Below are 17,950 nucleotides of genomic sequence, written 5' to 3'. Positions count from 1 at the left end.
ATGTCAATTAATGTCCTGTTTATCAGCTAATCTATTAATAAACTACATAGTTTCAGCCATACATATAGAAATGTTTCTATATCTATGGTTTCAGCACAAAATATAAACCTTTTCATTAAAAGCTAATGGCTAAGCAGCTAACTGTGCTAGCAGGAATCAGCTGATTTCCACCAGTTTAGCTTATTTTTTGCATAAATAGAAGCATTTTAAACACAGGTTAGAGTTTTATGGACATTTTCAATATTTACAGTAAAAACGACCACCACTAAAATCTATTATAACAGTTTAAATCCAAGCTGAATACATCTACAATCCCCTGCCAAGGAACAAGCTACAACATTTTCAGACACTTTTCAGGCCTACAGGGGTGTTTGATATTGAAAACATAGTTTTTAGTGGTGTTCATTTAAAGCCGTAACAAAAATACCTGCTTGCCATCAGCAGGGCTTTCAACACTTGGCTTTGGCTTTAAGGGTAGCTGATGATGATAGTATATGTCACCATAAATCCAGTATACATACAGTAATGTAAACACTCAGGTATATACTTAACAGTCAGAAAGTTGTATTCTGGCTGACATTTGGCCATTTCTGATAAGGAGAAAGTCCTCTTGGGACATTTTCAAAATTAAACACTGACAAGCTTGTTTCACCCTGAATAAACATAGCTGGTGCTGTGCCGTTTGAGGCTTTTCCCTCAAAGTCTTCTGGGTAAAGCTGCAAGTAGTCTGAAGTAATAGACATGGACAGCTCTCCTGGACACTCTCTCCTCTCTTTTGCCAACTGAGCCTCAGTGTACCTGACAGCTTCTTGATCCCGGTTCAGCCATTGAAAGGGAAAGAAAAAGAGTTTGGCTGGAAAACCAGGTTTTGGAGAAGCTGAAGGATGGGCGGGGAGAGGGCCAACATGCCCGCAGTCAGTGCCCGGTAATTGGACAAGGTAAACACTGGCATGATGAGCTATCATCGAAGGAATGGGAGAGGAGGGAGAGGAAAAGGAGCAAATGAGGCCATGGGAGAAAATGAAAGAGACAGCTTAACAGCCCAGGTGTTTGGGCAATTACCCTTTTCTTTGTTTTTACTCCTTTCCAGAGAGGTGTCGGAGGCTAAACTGATCCAAAATCCAAAATGCTTTTGCTACCGTTTCATCTGTGCATACCTGTGAAGTCATCCAAGCCTGGTAGAGGTGAACTGTTTCCTTGGTGGGAAGAGGCAGAGCTGTGGAGGTGTTGCCTCTCCAGGCAATCGCTCAAAATGTCCGATTCCAGCATCGTGTGCACTTGGACCTGCCGGACAGACAAAATAAAGATATAGACAAGTGCAAGATAAAGGTATGTTGTTGTACATTTGGCAGTGCTGTAGTTCAAGTCCAAGGACTAGTCAAGACTGAGTTCAAATGAGAGAGATGGGCGTATTGATTGGTTGCCTGGTATAGTTATCAGGTGGCCAAAGCCAAAAGATTAATTTTAAATTAAACCAATATCTGTTTTCTGAACAAACGCTCTTGTTTTGAAGGAGGAAGTTACTTTCTATTTACTTCTATCTACTTACTATTTCTGGACTAGGATATTTGGCGAGAAGAAGAACGGTGCAAGTCCAAAGACAAGTCCTAGCGCGAGAGGCCCGAGACCTTCGACTTCTACAGCACTGACATTTGGTATTATTATGTTTTCATGATGGTGAGCGTGTGTGGTTGCCTGCCTGCACGTACGGATGAGAGTAATTATGTTAAAGCTGCAGCTTAGTCGCATCCAATTGTGTTTTGCTGTTGGGCAATACAACTCCCGTGGAGCTAAACTCTGAAAGGATTCACTTTCTCCTTTGATTACATACAGTAGATCAATTGAAAACACAGTGAGTTTTCCGCAGGCACTTTTCTACTGTTCATTTTTCAAAGAAATGATGCTTGAACCAGATGCCTGGTTCTTGTTTCGTCTTTGCGATCCAGCTTCTCGAGGTACAAAATCCAGGAATCTTGTTAGGCAATCTTAATTTAAAATGTTCTAACAAAGTTAAGGCAAGACAATTTATTTTATTATCCAGCGTTAACAGAGCATCCCCCAGGACTTTCCAAAACAATTTACTGACAGCTCCAGGACTCAGAAGAAGCCCGCGAAGGATACCCAGGAACCACAAAAGAAGTATGAATAATCAGCAAAAAATGTTCGCCCAAACCAGTGTTTATGAAGATACAAACTTCAATAGCTGTGACACATCAGCTCGAAGAAATGTACAACCGTGAGGAGTTTATGAAGTACATGTTTAATATTTCAAAGTCATATTTAGCCCCACAGGGTTTACTGCAGCGCAGGGCGTGTTAGCCATGTCACAACTTACAAGCACACGTGGTTCTGTTTAAACCAAACAAGGCATGGGAATACACACAAAGCCCCAGTGTCACTCACGGTCCATAGAAAACAAACAAGGCCCAGATAACGCCGAACAATAGGCTCCCTATTCTGACTTCCAGGGAGTGTGTGTAATACTTTGTTTTGTTGTATTTCATCCTACTGAATCATAAACATGCTTACTCTCTCTCCCTCCTCCTCCTCCTGAAAAGAGAAACAGGGTGCTACCTAGAACCACTGACCCATCTCACTTAAGATCAACTCTAAAAGGGGGAATAAACTTGTTTACTGTGTTTACTATATACCACCAGACTAAATGAAGAGGAAATACAAATGTAAATAAAGTGAATTAATACTGTTCCTTTGAGAGTGTTTATGTGTTCTTCCTCTCTGTCTTAGTCCTGACTTTTGCTCTAGTCCACACACAGTTGTGTTCTTCATCTGTGATATCTGACACATATTAACTAATTATTGTAAAAAATCCTCTTTATTTATCGTTTTTTAAAATATATTCTGTAGCTAAAATATCAGAGTTTGAGAAACTGGCACTGAGGTAGACTATATTTTATATCTGTTTTAAATATATATATTTTTTACGCCATATGTTGTTCTTCAAATGGCATCAATTCTTTATCTAGTTGTTTCAATACTAATATAGTAACTATTTATGCAGTATCAATCCGATACCACATATTTTATTAACCCAGAAACTGGACCCTGCTACTTCACATCCCTCCCAAACCCCTTTTCTTCTTTTCCTTCACTCCATCTTAAAAAACTAAGACAAGACAGCTCCCCCACTCAGAGTCTCGCCTCCTTCACGGTTCCCTCCAGCCGACACAGTCCATCTCCAAACTCCTACATCCATCCGTCCCCCATTTCTACCTTCATCCTGCGACCCCTCGACCCCCAGCCTTTCATCCCTTTATCCCTGCTACATTATCTCTGTTCACCTTCACCCATTATATTACAACAAACTATTTTAATTCCATATCCTCATTGTCGTGGTTGAATGTTGTTAGTGGCTGTTGTTACCTTGACCTCCCTCTCCTGAAGGCCTTTGGCCGAATGAGCTTTGACGTGCTTCCGTAGCGAGCTGGGATCGGTGTAGCGTTTGGTGCATCCTGGGATCTGACAGGCGTACGGCTTCTGTGAATGAACCACGACAAGAAGAGGTGAGTAAGAAAAAAAGGAGAGAAAACCTGTGAGAAGAAGGAAATACTGTAGTGTACTACGTGACGTTTGTTTTCATGTTCCAAAAATAAGACTTACAACGTCCAAAACATGACACTTCTGTCTCTGTATCCCTCCACAGATACTTACATGTGCACTGTTTTATATATATGACCCACAAACTGGACATTTACTGTTATATCTTCCATCAAGCTCAGTTTTAGCTGCTATAAAACAAGGTTGACAAGAAAGAAAACATGCCACCGAACAAGAAAACAGACCCTGAAACACACAAAACATCCATAGTGTTTATTTAAATTTATATTTTTTGAAGAATGTTTATTCATTTACAGTATTTTAGGTTCCTGGTTGACAAAACACTACAGACTAAACCCTCTATTAGATACTGTCATAACACTTACCGCATGTTATGGCTCATATAAACACACTGGATATGAGGTCAAACACCAAATATGTGTTTACAAATAATAGAAGTTTAGTTAAGTTACATCCAGATGGTTTACAGGTGTGATACAGTATACAGTAGTCCGGTGTATTATACACAAACATTTAGGATAAATTCAGTAAATGTGGTTACTTAGCGTGACATCTGCACTAACAGAGAGAGGAAGGACATGCAGATTATGTCAACATTTTACGTAATGTACTCCTCAACTGGAAATGGAGTATATTTACCTTTCGTCTGCAGGCTTAAGGAGGAAGAGAGAGGATAGTTAAGAGGAACAGTGTAGAGATATACTGTGCAGCCATAAATCAGTTACTGTAGATCTTCATCAAGGAATTATTTCAGCAGGTATTTTTATAGGTGGAGTTAACCTTTTCATAGCAAAGGATTGTGAGTCAAAGAAAACATTATTTATGTATAGAATAGAGTTTCTTCACCAGGTAAAATAAAGCTGCAATCCTTTCAAAATAAAAGACATCCTAAAGGAACATGCTTTGAGATGTGGTTGTAAAAAAAAAGTCTTGGGAGGGAAAAAAAACATCACACAAATTTCTTCTCTTGGATTTATTGCGGTGCTGTCGCCTGTATTTCACAATTTTATCAAAGTTTTAAGTTTAGATGAGTAAATGAGCCCATTTCCATGAATCTAATTCCTTCCAGGTCCCTTGTTTCATTATTGAGTGTTTAACCAGGTGGAGTGAATTAGGTCTTCATGAAAACAGATGTACAGTATTTAGTTAAATCTTGTAAGTTTATGTACCAGAATCTAAGCATGGCAAGTAAAGAAATAATGACCTGTATAGTTGTAAGAGCAGTGCAGAAGATCATATTTTGCTGTTTATTTAATTAATAAGAGCTCAAACATTCAGAGACTTGGTGGGTTTAAATACAGCACAAACAATAGGTCGAACTACCAACGTAGTATCCAAAAGTTGTAAAAGAAGACAACATGCATGTTCAAGTTCAACAGTTATAGTGAGGAACTGAAAATGTTTAGAACAATGTTTTGTAATTTCAACAAATATATGATAAGAATGGAAAGATGGCATTAGTATGGTGGTGATAGAGTTTTGTAAAAAGGGAAGATAAAGCTGTAGCATCACCTTTTATCTTTTTGGCTGCATTATTTCTATTCTACTGTTTTGTTGGGAGTGATTGTTATTCTGTCTCTTTGTTTCTTTGTTTCTTTTTTTATCCCACAATGCTTGTGTAATTATCTGCAGACAGAAATAAATACATTTCAAATTTCAGACGTGCAATTACACTATCATCTCGATCTGGCATCGGAGTAAATACTCCTCTACAGTGCCTAAACATTACATGCTAGAAAGAAAAAAAAATTGGGCAATATCTTGCTGTTATGAAACAGAACAATATTCCCTGTGAGGCGAACTCAGAGCCTCCTCAGTCTAAAAGGACGAAGTCTACATGAAGTGTTGAACTCTACTGTGCTTGTATGCTTACATAAAATGTCAACAGTGATTGCATGCGTAGCACTTACTGTATGTCAGCCGGGGACAGAAATTAATGAATGTACACTCCAGTGTGCTATAATGCGTCCAAACTATACAAATATTGAAATGCATTAATCAACAGGGCTTAAACAAAGCTTTTCCTGTTTGATGTTGCAATTCAAGATGCTTTAACTAACCGATGTGACAAACCAGTCAAAGCCAAACAGAAAACAGCTCAATTCTGTGTTTCATTTATTTTAATTGGCCAATTATCATTTCACCATTGATCGGTCCTGTTGATTTTCAACATTTGCTGACTTATCTTTATCTAGAAAATCAGCAGTGGGATGTAAGTACTTTACTTTAGTCTTTTCTTTTCACGCCACTTGCTCAACTACATCTCAGAAGTAAATAATGTAATTTCTACTTCACTACATTTATCTGACAGCTTTAGTTACTTCACAGAAGAGCTTATATAATATGATGTTCTTTGTAAATGAAACAATTAGTCCTCTCAAATTTGAGAATGAGCTGCTTTTCCTTTTAATTAGTTTGATAAGTATGAGCTTTGGACTCTTGGTTGAACAAAACAAGGAGTGTGAAGGTGTCACTTTCTTTTTACAAATGTGAGAATATAATCAGCAGATTAATCCATAATAAAAAATAAATAAATAAATAAATATATATATATATATAAGTTTAACAGTCGCAGGGGACATTCACATTCTCAAGATCAACTTTGTGTTCAGTATTTTGCTCAAGGACACCTGAGGAGGCAGGGATCAAACTACAAACATTTGGATGAGCAAAATGCCCATTTTACCTCCTGACCAATAGTTGCCCCAAGTCACAGCTAGAAGGGTCTAATAGTAACACTGAAAGATAACCCAAGAATGTGGAAGGACGACACATTCAAGAGCTCATGGAGGTAACACAGGTATAGAGAAGACATATCTACAAGTGTATACGTTCTGTATAATGTGAGCACATAGATACACTTATCTACCAGGAGTGGGGTTCGAACCCACGTGGGCATTCACCCATTGGATCTTAAGTCCAACGCCTTAACCACTCGGCCATCCTGGTTGCACATCTCAACACTTTAAGTACATTTTATGGATTCCACCCAGATACAGACTACTAGCACTTTACTAGTGGAGTATTTTTACAGTGTGGTATTAGCACTTTAACTATCAAAGGGCCTGAATACTTCTTCGACCATTGACTCTAACATATCAGGCAGAAACTGGTGTGAGGTAGCTGCTTATACTGATTCAAAAAATCAAAAACTTTGCTAATTTTTCAGTTTATGTGAGCTGCAAATTTTAGTTGAGACGCATGAATGAGACTAACCTCCTTTTGGAAACAAATCTTTCATAACACACAATTATTTATTTATATTGGTAACACAATACAAGTTATTTAGTCAGACTTAAATAACTTGTATTGACACCAGTCTTTTCCTGGCTGGTTGTTACACTATATTCAGCACTTATATACATTTAGACAGTTCCCCACTGGGCCTCAGTGATGGCGCCAGATGTGTCTGATTCTTGATTTGTGACGCAACTGCGAAAGCCGCTATTAGCCAGCGTGAAACCACAAAAAGGAGAAAATAACTTTCTCCTCTTGTTGTAATAACACTGGAGTGCAACATACAGCTCCATCTCACCCGTGTAATAAGAGATCTGATTCGCTGGATTACTGCTAAGTCCTCATCGCTTGTCAGCAGGAGTAAAAATAACTGTGGTTTATAGAATAAATCCACAGCAGGTATGCAGTTTCACAACCCTAAAGAATGTTCAGACTTTATATATCAGGCAACTATGCAGAAAGAGAAGGAAAGAGGGGAGCAGTGGCACTTTAAATTAAAGTGATTTTATGTGTGTTAAGTGCACCACACGTATCCCATATTACCTATAGCAAATATTGTATATCATAAAGAAATATTTAACACCTAGAGGAGAGTGAGGTTATACCCTACAGCTCATTTCAGACTGGGAATATGTGACATGTCTGGCTGCATCTATATGTTAAAGCAACAGCGTTTTGACATATTTTTACATAAATGTTCCAAATGACTTTACGCAGACATGAACAGTGATGGAAGAAATTCAGATCCATTAGCATTGCATTTTTTAAAACAGCATCTGACTCCCAAATCTAAGCAACAGTGACCACAGATGTCGTCTTTCTATCGTACTTTCGTATCAAAATCCTACATTACAATGTAACACCACTGCAACAATTCAGACGGAGATTCAGTTATGTAATGCGAGTAGCGGCTAATGTAGCCTGGAGCAGCTAGCCTCGAGGTCTGGTAACCACACTTCTTTCTAACTCCACACCCCTAATTCTTTTTTCTCTGCAAAACCTCTAAATGGACTTTAATGTGTTAAATCAGTGGGGTTCCCCTTTAAGTAAAAGCAGCAATAGAACAATGTAAAAAATACTAAATTACAAGTAAAAGTCCTGCATTACTTCCTAAATGTTTGAGTTTTTAAAGGACAGGTCCATACATTTCCAAATCTGTCTTTGTTCGGTGATGTGGGACAATAACAGAGCTTATCTGAAGGTAATATGAGGCTTCGGCAGTCTGAGTCAGATACATCGAGGGGGTATCTTTCAAAGTTACAGCCTATTTAGTCTATTATGTTTCCACTGTTGCTCAACGAGGTGACACAAAGAGGGAATTTTATACAGAAAAACTGTAACCTGAATGATTACAGCAAGAAAACCCTGTTTCTATGTTCACATGAGCACCTGACTCAAGACAGTGAACCTAACAATGTCAAATCAAATATAAAAGTAAAATCACAGAGTGTTCAATTATTATATATATTATAGGATATAAGTACATTAACATGTAAGCAACATTTAAATATTGTAGTAGACCCAGATGGACCTAATTCTTATTATTTTATATACTTGTGGATAACTTTTTCATGTAAAATCCAAATCTTCAAAATAACTCATTACAGCTGTCAAACAAATGTGGTAAAGTAAAAACTGTAATATTTGCTTCTGAAGTAAAGTAGAAGTATAAAACATCATGAAATGGAAATAAAATACTAAGTACCTAAAAAATTGTATTCAATCAGAGAACTTGAACTGGACATAAAAGGTCCTTCATGAATAGAGCCACAATGCTGGCGCTACATCTGGCACCTGGTACACAAGAGGGAGCAATGGTGATTTTAAGAGTTTGGATAAGAAGAGTGTTTTCTGTTTTCTCTCAGGCTGCATTAGCGGTCGATTTCATAACTTCTTTCGCCGTTGAAACCTTAAATTTATGACTCTCGCCCCCGCTTCTCTGAATCCCCTGATAAATTTCAGTTTCATCATTTAAGGTTATTAAATGGGGAATTCTGCTGCCTGTTTTATAAAGTTTGACAAGATGTTGAGTTGAGACCCTTAATTTATGTTGATTTTGCTCACACGCTGTATGAACGTCTCTTTGATTTCTGATATTCATTCATTCACGCAGTTGGCATGAGCGACAGCTGAAATTTGCTGTTTTGAATGAATAAATGGGACCCTTGTGAGGGAGAGAGGGAGAATGACTTAAAAAAGGCTCATTTACTGTGTTTCGAGGTATATTTTCCTCTATTTTATTGTCATTGTACATTAAATATGTCAATTAAGTGATGCATTTATTACTGTGGTCTTAACCAGGCAATAAGAAGACATTTAATCTCTCTGTCTCTGCATGTTTTACTAAGTGCTCTCGCTGTCTTTATATTAATCTGGCGGCAAAAAACTTGTTTAAGGTGGTTTGATCTACATAAAAGTGTCTAATTCAGACAAGAGAGAGTCTGAATGTGGCTCAAAGTTAGCTTTTTTTTAAGATGTTTCACTCACAAATATGGAGTGTGAATGTGTGTTTTGAATGTAAAAGTGTAATCATTAATACAGGTGTAGCGTGAATGGCGCCGTGTTGCTCGTGCACTGACCGTGTCCAGGTGCGTGCGCTGGTGTTTGGCGCGGTCGCTGGAGTTGCTGAAGGCCTTGAGGCAGCCGGGATGCTGGCAGATGTACGGTTTCTCCCCCGTGTGGCTCCTCAGGTGGATCTTCAGGTTCTCCAGACGTGAGAACGCCTTGGTGCAGCCCTCAAACTGACATGGAGAAATAAAAAACATCACACGTCCACCATTTTAATAAAGTGATAATAATCTATATAAAAGTTTAATGTTTTTGGTTGAAGTTAATTTGAAACAGACTTAAAGCAGCTGTAATCAGTATTTTTATCAATGTGTATCAAATGAGTATGACCTTCAAGTAATTTAATTATTGCTATTACTCACAGACATCAGAACTTTTATCCTCTCATGCAAATCAAACACGAATCCCGTTTGTACCTTCAATAAAATATGTTGGCCTGTAACTAACACGCAATAAAATCACATTTTCACATCACAGATGAGTTTAAGGCTGACCCAACAGAAATAACCAGTAAGAGGTAACACATATATAATCATACATTATAGGTTATTGAATCATAAACTTCAGGTAATAGCCTTCTCCTAAATACCAATTTAGAACAAAACCACACACACACACACACACACACACACACACACATATACACACACACTTACACAGTTCCTGTGTTGGACATGAGCCAAACAAGAAGCAAACATCAGAGTCAGCAGGCTACAAATTGCAGACCATAAACCTGCAGCCTGTTGCAGCTGTGTGTAAGTTCCAGTGATAATGTAAATTAATACTAAGTTGTGATTTATGCATTACCAAAATAAAAGCGGTTGCACCACAGAGAGACGTTACAACTTAACTCTTAAGTAACAACTAAGGTGGTGTAAAACATAAAATATCACAGAATTATACTCACTGATGGTGATTTCAGCCATTTTATGACACACTATGTGATATTTCAATATTGATCTCCTGCCAGATGGACAGCTAATGCACACGGTAACCATGGCAATGGAACTTTGATCGTTTGATTTGTCATTTGCCTTTGATTGGATTTTACGTCCAAACTAGTTAAGTTATGCCTCAGGTAATCGTGGTGCAACCAATTTTAGTAGCTGATTTAGTTACAAACTAACTAGTAGTTACTTTAGGGTCGACTTTACACCCTAACTTAGGAGAAACTGGTGAAACACAGTCCAGAGCTTTAGAACTTTATAACAGAAACGGTGTCACATTCAATCTTAAACCTTAAAGTTAAACGTCCAGGAGCACACAAAAGGAGTTGGAGAACACAAGGACCCCCCACAACAGATGCACATTAGACCACAGACACACACTTTCAGGAGGATTTTGTCTTATAAGAAATCCCCTCTGAGTATTTGTTTTATTTTCAGGGTTTAAGATAAGCAATAGTCAATCAATGATCAAACTGGGAGCATTATAAATAACATTAAAAAAACACAGCCAACCCTATTCTTTCCCTTGCACCAATTAAATGTGATAAAAGTTCAAATATGGGGACCCCTTACAACCCACTCAAGGACCGTCGTTGGTCAGTTTGAAAACCACTGATTTACACGATCACAGGAGACAATTTTTAACAATTTTCACAAATCTTCTCACGTGGTAAATCCAACAGATTTTAAATTTAGTGCGATAATAGCGTTTAATAAAGGGTAACATCGCATTTAAATAAGATTAATGGCCCGTGTATTTTAGAGATATTAAAACCTTTTATTCACGTACGTATTTGTTTCTGTAAAAGATGTTTTAAAAATCTTAAAATGAGTTCCTGATTCTTTCACTAACACACAAGAATAAAGTGTTTGATCCTTCTTAAACTAATCCAGAGGGAAATATGGAAACAGTTTTTCTACCTAATATTCATTCCAGGGGTTTTATTAGGTCTTACTAATGAGTCAGTAAATGTCAATCACCTCATTTAGTTTAATAAGTCTGTGCATAAAAAAAACACTACATCATGGTCATTAATTAATCCAAGGCTTTAAATTGACTCAATAAAAAACAAAAACAAACGAAAAGCAACCCATAATCATAATCAATCACGTAGGAATACACATCAACAGATATTAGTGAATGGACTAATATTAACGGATGGATTAAGACTCTTCATGTCGTGGGAAACTGAAGACATCGCATGTTGCAGCTTTATGTGAATCAAGCTGTGAGGAAAAGCATCAGTTTGAGTTGTTTGAAAGGAGGAAACTCTTAATGCCCCTTTAGTCTTGCTTGTGAATTTACCCCATGGCTACTGTAGTTAAAATGTTTTTCTTTTATCAAACAAATGTAACCCTACCCATATGAATACATACGGCTCCTAAATAGAAACAGATTCCTAAAAGTCTTTGACAGAGTAGAAATCTGAGTGCAGCTTTATTTCAACTCTGTTACAGTTTATGTGCTTTATTTCCTCGTCCATGACAGCATGTGTCTTTTTAATGTCTCTGTCTCCAGAAGAATGTTTTCCATTTAACTTTTAAAGAAGTTACGGTTTATCCTATATTTAGTTTGTTATTCCTTAAAATCAGTACTGTCATTTTCATGTGTCGCGTTTAATCATTTGATTTTTAAATGTGTGTACTTAAAGGGGATAAGGCTGGCAATTTATGGCTGGAAATCTATATTTTTCTTTCGAAACTTACTGACTTCCCTGTCTGCGGCTCTGAGCTCCAAGCCAATTGGTTCCTACTGAAGACAAATATGTTTTAAATATTGGATCACGAATGTATAGTTTCATTTAAAAAAAAAAAAGGTTCAGTCATTTCCTAAAACAGCTGGTCACAGTGGGTTCTAGCAAACGTTACTCAAACAGGAGTAAATAGTGCATTTAACACGCTGCAGGTTTAAAGGACCAGTTGTAGGGATTTAGATGGCGATCTAACGCGGTTGTAGTTGCTGACTGCAGGCCACCCGCGGTTCACCATTCTGTTTCCAAGTATGTAGGAGAAACTAAAACACCAAAGGCAACATCTACAGTCTGGTCTGTCCCTTCATGGCTACAGTAGAGGAACAACAAGGTGGTCTCCGTGGATAAAAACGTCTCAAAAACACAACGATTCTTATTTTTAGTTCATTAGACACTAATGAAAACACACCTATGAATATTATATTCCATCAGATCCTCTTAAATGTCACACTGTGGACCGATGGTATACTGTGGTATGATAATTGACAGTTAAACTGCGCACATTTGCTTATCTACTGTATTGAATTCTACTGTATTAGTGTTACTATAAAAATATAGGGCATAATAGTATGTGAAATTATAATAAGGCAAAAAACAACAACTTGTGTTTTCATTTTTTTAAGGGTCATTGTACCTGATAATAACAATAACAATAATAAAAACCGTGTATTACCGTACTTTTTTTAAATTTCTGAGATTTTGTGAAACATATGTTGTTATGGGGCACTCGCTGAATCGACGGATACTCTTCTTGGGAGGACAGTTCCAACAATGTATGTGGAATCAAACTATAGTGCCCGTGTTCATTGTAAGTAACTGTAGGAATTGTAATGTTAGACAGTCAGTGGAGCTCTATGTAACAGAGGAATAAGATTTATCAGGTTTGGCCACACAGGCAATACTTGTTACTCGGCTCATTGCTGCTTTTCATGGGATTTGTTGACAGTCAGGAAAATATAAAATACCACCAGACTTATTCTTTAAATGTATCTACATATGAATGTCATTTCAGCACCATAAATTATGAATACCGACTCTACCACAGTGGACTTAAAAAAATGTTTTGGGAACTGTTTACAGCCTTAATACCACCTGTCTAATCTGAGCCTCGACATTATGAGCTGGTAAATACGGCTGAATTCATTAACAAACACTGACTACATTCATGTGAGATATTCATTTTCCATTGCAGCACTGGGAATGACTTAATTTACATGTTTTGGCCTGAGCGCTTTATGAAAATGAAATGACGTTATTCACGTTGTTCAAGTGTGACTAGTGATTTTTTTTTATATGTTGATGTTGATTTAATTTTATTAATCTGTTTGCAGGCGATTCTCCACAGTAATATATTTACAAGCTGGCAGCAGATTAGGTCATTTTAATGAACTAATTCACTTAAGTAAGAAGCGTGTCCCTAAGTGCAAATCTCTGAATGAATTATTAATCGGAGTCCCAGGTTGATGACAGCGGTTGAGTCGCTGGGGAATTACGGAGAGAGTTACTCACTCTCAGGGACAGGGATTTGGCACCGAACTGAAGGTCATCATGGGACGGACGTGTTCAAGCAGCAATAGTTGGGTTTCAGAAAATGACTCATGACAGTGAAGTGATGCAGGATGACGTTGTGCTGGGGCTCAAAGGCCACTGTTGTGAGGGTCAATGCAGAAACCTCCGTCTCTTCCTCGACCTAACGTGGTCTGGTTTGTTGTTATCTTATCTTACAGTGCTTCTTTTGATGTATTCTGTCATTTTGAGTTTATAGTGCATCATCTTTATGAACATAAAAAGTCTGCACATTTTAAAAGACAAGTTTCTAAGAAGTGGAAAGGCAGGAAGAGGTTTTTTTTGTGGGCACATAACAGAAGTTCTACAGGAGTGAATGAATTATCTGCTTATTATATCATACTATAATATCCTTTTCTACTTACAGCTATAATCCTAAAATAAGGTTTTCATTAAATCAAACCCAATTTTTGATCAGTCATTTCCTCTCTCAGTGGCCACTTTATTGGGTACATCTGTTCAGTATCATGCAATCCAATACAAAACAATTCACACCTCTCCACATAACGCAGCCCAATACACCACCTTTAACATTATAATGCATTATAAACTTCATAAATGTAGTATTAGTGGAAGATATGTTGTAAATAAATTGTAGCAGATTGTACAGGTGTACTTAATAAAGAGGCCACTGAGTGTTTTCACTGTCCACCATTCCCACACTGGATTACAGTTGCCAAACCCAATTTGAGAATGCCTCATGAAGATCTTTGTTAGATTGAAATGTTGCTCAATTAAAATGGCTGGGAGTTATTAGCACAATGTGCAAATGTTTTGTCTGATTCTTGCCTTACAATTGCTTTCACACACACACAATCAATATCCACCATCGGAGTGTTCAATTCAATCAATTTCTGCAGCTGCTTCACATTAAACACATTCAACTGGCGAAACATGAAGCAGCTTTAATTGTGACACACTGAAACAGGACATGTAATGTATTGTTGTCATTGCGGTTAGCACTAATCACAATCATTGATCAACTGTCATTTGGGGGATTTTCTGATCAGTCTTAAATATTGCAGAAAGTAATAAAACAAGAAGGAGCCGCCACAGTGATCTGATCTGTTTCAGACAACAGGTTGCTTACATCCAACTCCTAAGAGGGTAGCAACTTTACTTAAAGACTATACGTACTGTACAGCAGCAGTAAATCCAAAATATTTTCACAAATATATATTATATTTTCACATTTTACAAAGAAAAGAAGCAAATCTTCAAATTTGTGACGAATTCTTTATTAAGTTGACGTGAGTTTGTTCTCTGACACTGTTGACCTGATGCACCAGTTGTTCCTCTTCTGTATTTCTGATGAAGTAGCTGCTCAAGAAGTGTTTGCTGCCCCGGGACTTCTGGGACTTCTGGGAACACTAGCCATTACCACGGTAACCTCGGCTGTCACCAAATCAACCAGGACTTAAGTATTAAAAACTTTACAAACAGCCTGCATGTTTCAGAAGACAAGTTGTTCAGCAACTTCAAAAGGCAGGAAAGAGTCTCTGTTTCTGCAGGAATTAATGATTTATCACCGAACATAAGAACTTCTCGATGAGTATAAATTCATTGCTTTTGTCAGAATAAAAAGCATGATCAGCTGTTTTTTTTAAATGGTTAGTGCTACAGACACATCCTCCATTCATTCAACACTGCCACGTTTCTCCCTCTGGCACGCATGAGTAAGGGAAACCTGTCGTGAGGAAAGGAAACCGTTTGATCATCTCTCTGTCTGAGCGAGTCTTGATCATCGGCTGCTCAGTCTGAGACAAAGTCGAGACGCACTGTAAGCAGGTTAATGCCTTTAAACCTCAGTTAAGTTTCTAAATGGCCCATTTTAAGGCAGCATTTAGTTGGAAAGGGTGATGTTTTGACTGAAAATGGTTGCAACAGTGGTGGTAGAGCGGAATAAATCAGGGGTAAAGTCAATGAAAAGTCATCACTGATGAGTCGCCCCATTAAAACTTGTGTGTGGACAACATTTCCAGCATACTTAACTGGACAATGAAAAGAGGAATTTATAAAATACCCTATAAGTTAATAAATTAATAGAACACATGCATGAAGTAATTTATAGATGCCTTAATAACCAGTGAATAGATTCATTAAAAGTGGGGGATTTGTAAATGTTTTATGAGGGAGCTCACACTTGTTATCACCTGGACTTGGGCTACTAGTGTGCACCCAAGTGGACAATTCATTTCTACCATCTTTGATGAACTTTCAGGGACTAAAAAGCAATATAATTTGCAATGTACAAACTTACAGTTTCTGTATTTTGCTCTATACCTTAAAGGTTTAAAGGTTTTTTTTAGTATACAGCATGGAGAAGTGCTACATACCACAGCATGAATACATAAGATAGTTTGAAATTCTTAAATTTAATCTAAATGGGCGTTCATACAAATATAAAAAACTCGACAAGAAAATAAAAACAAAACAGAGCAAAACACGAAACAATGATAACTCCAGAGAGAAACGATTGATTTCTCTCTTTTTCCACCAAACGGTGACATCAAGCTACCACTGATTATGACTGTGTTGGAAATTTGTATGTAATCTCATTGCGTGTCTCTGCTGAGCTGAATTGCAGATTAAAATGAGCAATTGTTTGTCATCTCTGGTTGTGTTAAATCCAACCAGATGAAAGCAAAGTGACTCACCATGCATTTATTGGGTTTTTCTCCAGAATGGACCCTCATGTGGATGAGCAGCTTGTAGCGAGCGTTGAAGGGTTTGTGGCGTCGCACGCAGCCGGCCCAGAAGCAGGAGAACTCTTCCCCTTTGCGCTGGTCGATGTGTACCTTCTCGATGTGCCTCACCAGCTCCTCCTGACTGCTGTAAGTGGCACTACAGTCGATCCAATGACAGGGCTGGTCCTGCTGGTCCACTGCGGGGTCCTGTCCTACAGGTCCGTTAAGCCTCGGGAAATGAAGCCGTGGGCTGTCCTGACCGTCGTGGCCTTGGAGGGGCTGGCCCACGTGGAACAGCTCCCCCTGCTGGTTGTTAATTTGAAACGGTTCCCTCTTACAGGGTGAGAAATCATCTGCAGGCTCTTGTTTGATTGAGTGATACTCTTCCTGTAGCTTTCGCTGCTGATGAGGAGTCTTGTTGCCCCCGGGTGCATCAGAAAGAGGCAAGGAAGAGGAAAAAAATAAAGATGAGGAGGAAGAGGAAGAGGAAATAGAGGATGGTGGAGAGCCAAAAGGAGGAGATGTGGCACAGTTGGTGAGCATATAGGATAAAGGCAGGGAGGGCTGAGGGTAACAACTGAACCTCTGGGTGTTGCTTTTAGGATCTGTGTGCGCTGTGGTGGCAAAGTCCTCCACAGTCTTTTCTATGTGGGATCCAGCTGTCTTACAGCTGAGCAGGGAGGTGAGGTCTCGGCCCAGCGAGGACAGGGACAGGGAAGTCCTTGGAAGACAGCAAACGCCCAGACCACCTGAATGTATCGATGACTGACAGAAGCCACCAGAAGACAGCGGCGCCTGAAGGTCCTCGGCATCTTCAAACACACTTCCAAAACCAGGAAGAGTCAGCTGGACGTCTGGAGGCCCGAGGTCAGGGGGCCACATCCTGGCCCCCGCTCGCTGACTTCCACCAAGAGATCCCTTCAGTAAAATGATGATTCTCTTGGAGCAGCTTTAGGAATCCATTGGAGGTAAAACCATTTACAGCATCTTTCAGTTATCAAATGTAATCAGATTAGATTGATTTTCAGCTGCTGGCATTGTCTCATTTCAACCCCAGCATGTGTAATCTTCTGTCATTTGTTCCAAACTGCTGCTCGGTCAGTCATCTGTCATGCACTGTGGGAGACAGAAACCAAACCCATATGAGTCATCTTAAAAGACAAAAAATATGAATACAAAACACTTTCTGAATCCTATCACATAACAGCTTCGTGCACCAGTGTTGGAAAAAGTACCCAGATTTTTTCCTTAATGGCTCTATGAGGAACTTTCATTTTGAGTTGATTCTGGTGCCCCCTGTGGACAAAAGTGGTAGTGTTTCCTCCACTTAGCTTCATTGATTTCAAGGGGAATCCAACCCAGTGGCAATCATTAGAAATAACTATATAGAAATAGTCAATCTTCATGTGATGGTCTTATTTGTTCTGTGTATCTGTAACTGTTCATGTGACTTTGCATTTTACTGTCGGAGCTGGCCGAGGTGGAGCCAGTTTAGTTCAGTCAGCCAACTCACGTTTGGAATGTTTATTAAGCAGTACAGCATATTTAGATTTTTGGCGTCTAGGCTCCGACCTCATCACTCCCCGCAGATATGATGCGTAAATACCTTAACCCCCAG

General features: G+C 38.5%; 1 protein-coding gene and 1 non-coding gene across 2 annotated transcripts in view; both read right to left on the bottom strand.

Moving 5' to 3' along the window:
• LOC118335207 (zinc finger protein GLIS1) overlaps positions 1–17,950 on the bottom strand; it is a 47,839-nt gene that overhangs the window by 10,316 nt on the left and 19,573 nt on the right. Inside the window, exons 2-5 of the mRNA XM_035671439.1 lie at positions 16,303–17,448; positions 9,393–9,554; positions 3,382–3,495; positions 1,158–1,284 (exon numbers count right to left, since the gene is read on the bottom strand). Coding sequence (XP_035527332.1) covers positions 1,158–1,284; positions 3,382–3,495; positions 9,393–9,554; positions 16,303–17,214 — 1,315 coding nt within the window. The 5' untranslated portion in view covers positions 17,215–17,448. The remainder of the gene's footprint in view (positions 1–1,157; positions 1,285–3,381; positions 3,496–9,392; positions 9,555–16,302; positions 17,449–17,950) is intronic.
• On the bottom strand, positions 6,443–6,525 carry trnal-uaa. Its single transcript has one exon. It is a non-coding gene; the product is annotated as a tRNA-Leu (tRNA).

This window comes from Morone saxatilis, unplaced genomic scaffold, assembly GCF_004916995.1.
Source record: "Morone saxatilis isolate NCDOM2014 unplaced genomic scaffold, NCSU_SB_2.0 Contig23, whole genome shotgun sequence".
Taxonomy (NCBI): domain Eukaryota; kingdom Metazoa; phylum Chordata; class Actinopteri; family Moronidae; genus Morone; species Morone saxatilis.
This window is presented reverse-complemented; position numbering and strand designations above follow the sequence as displayed.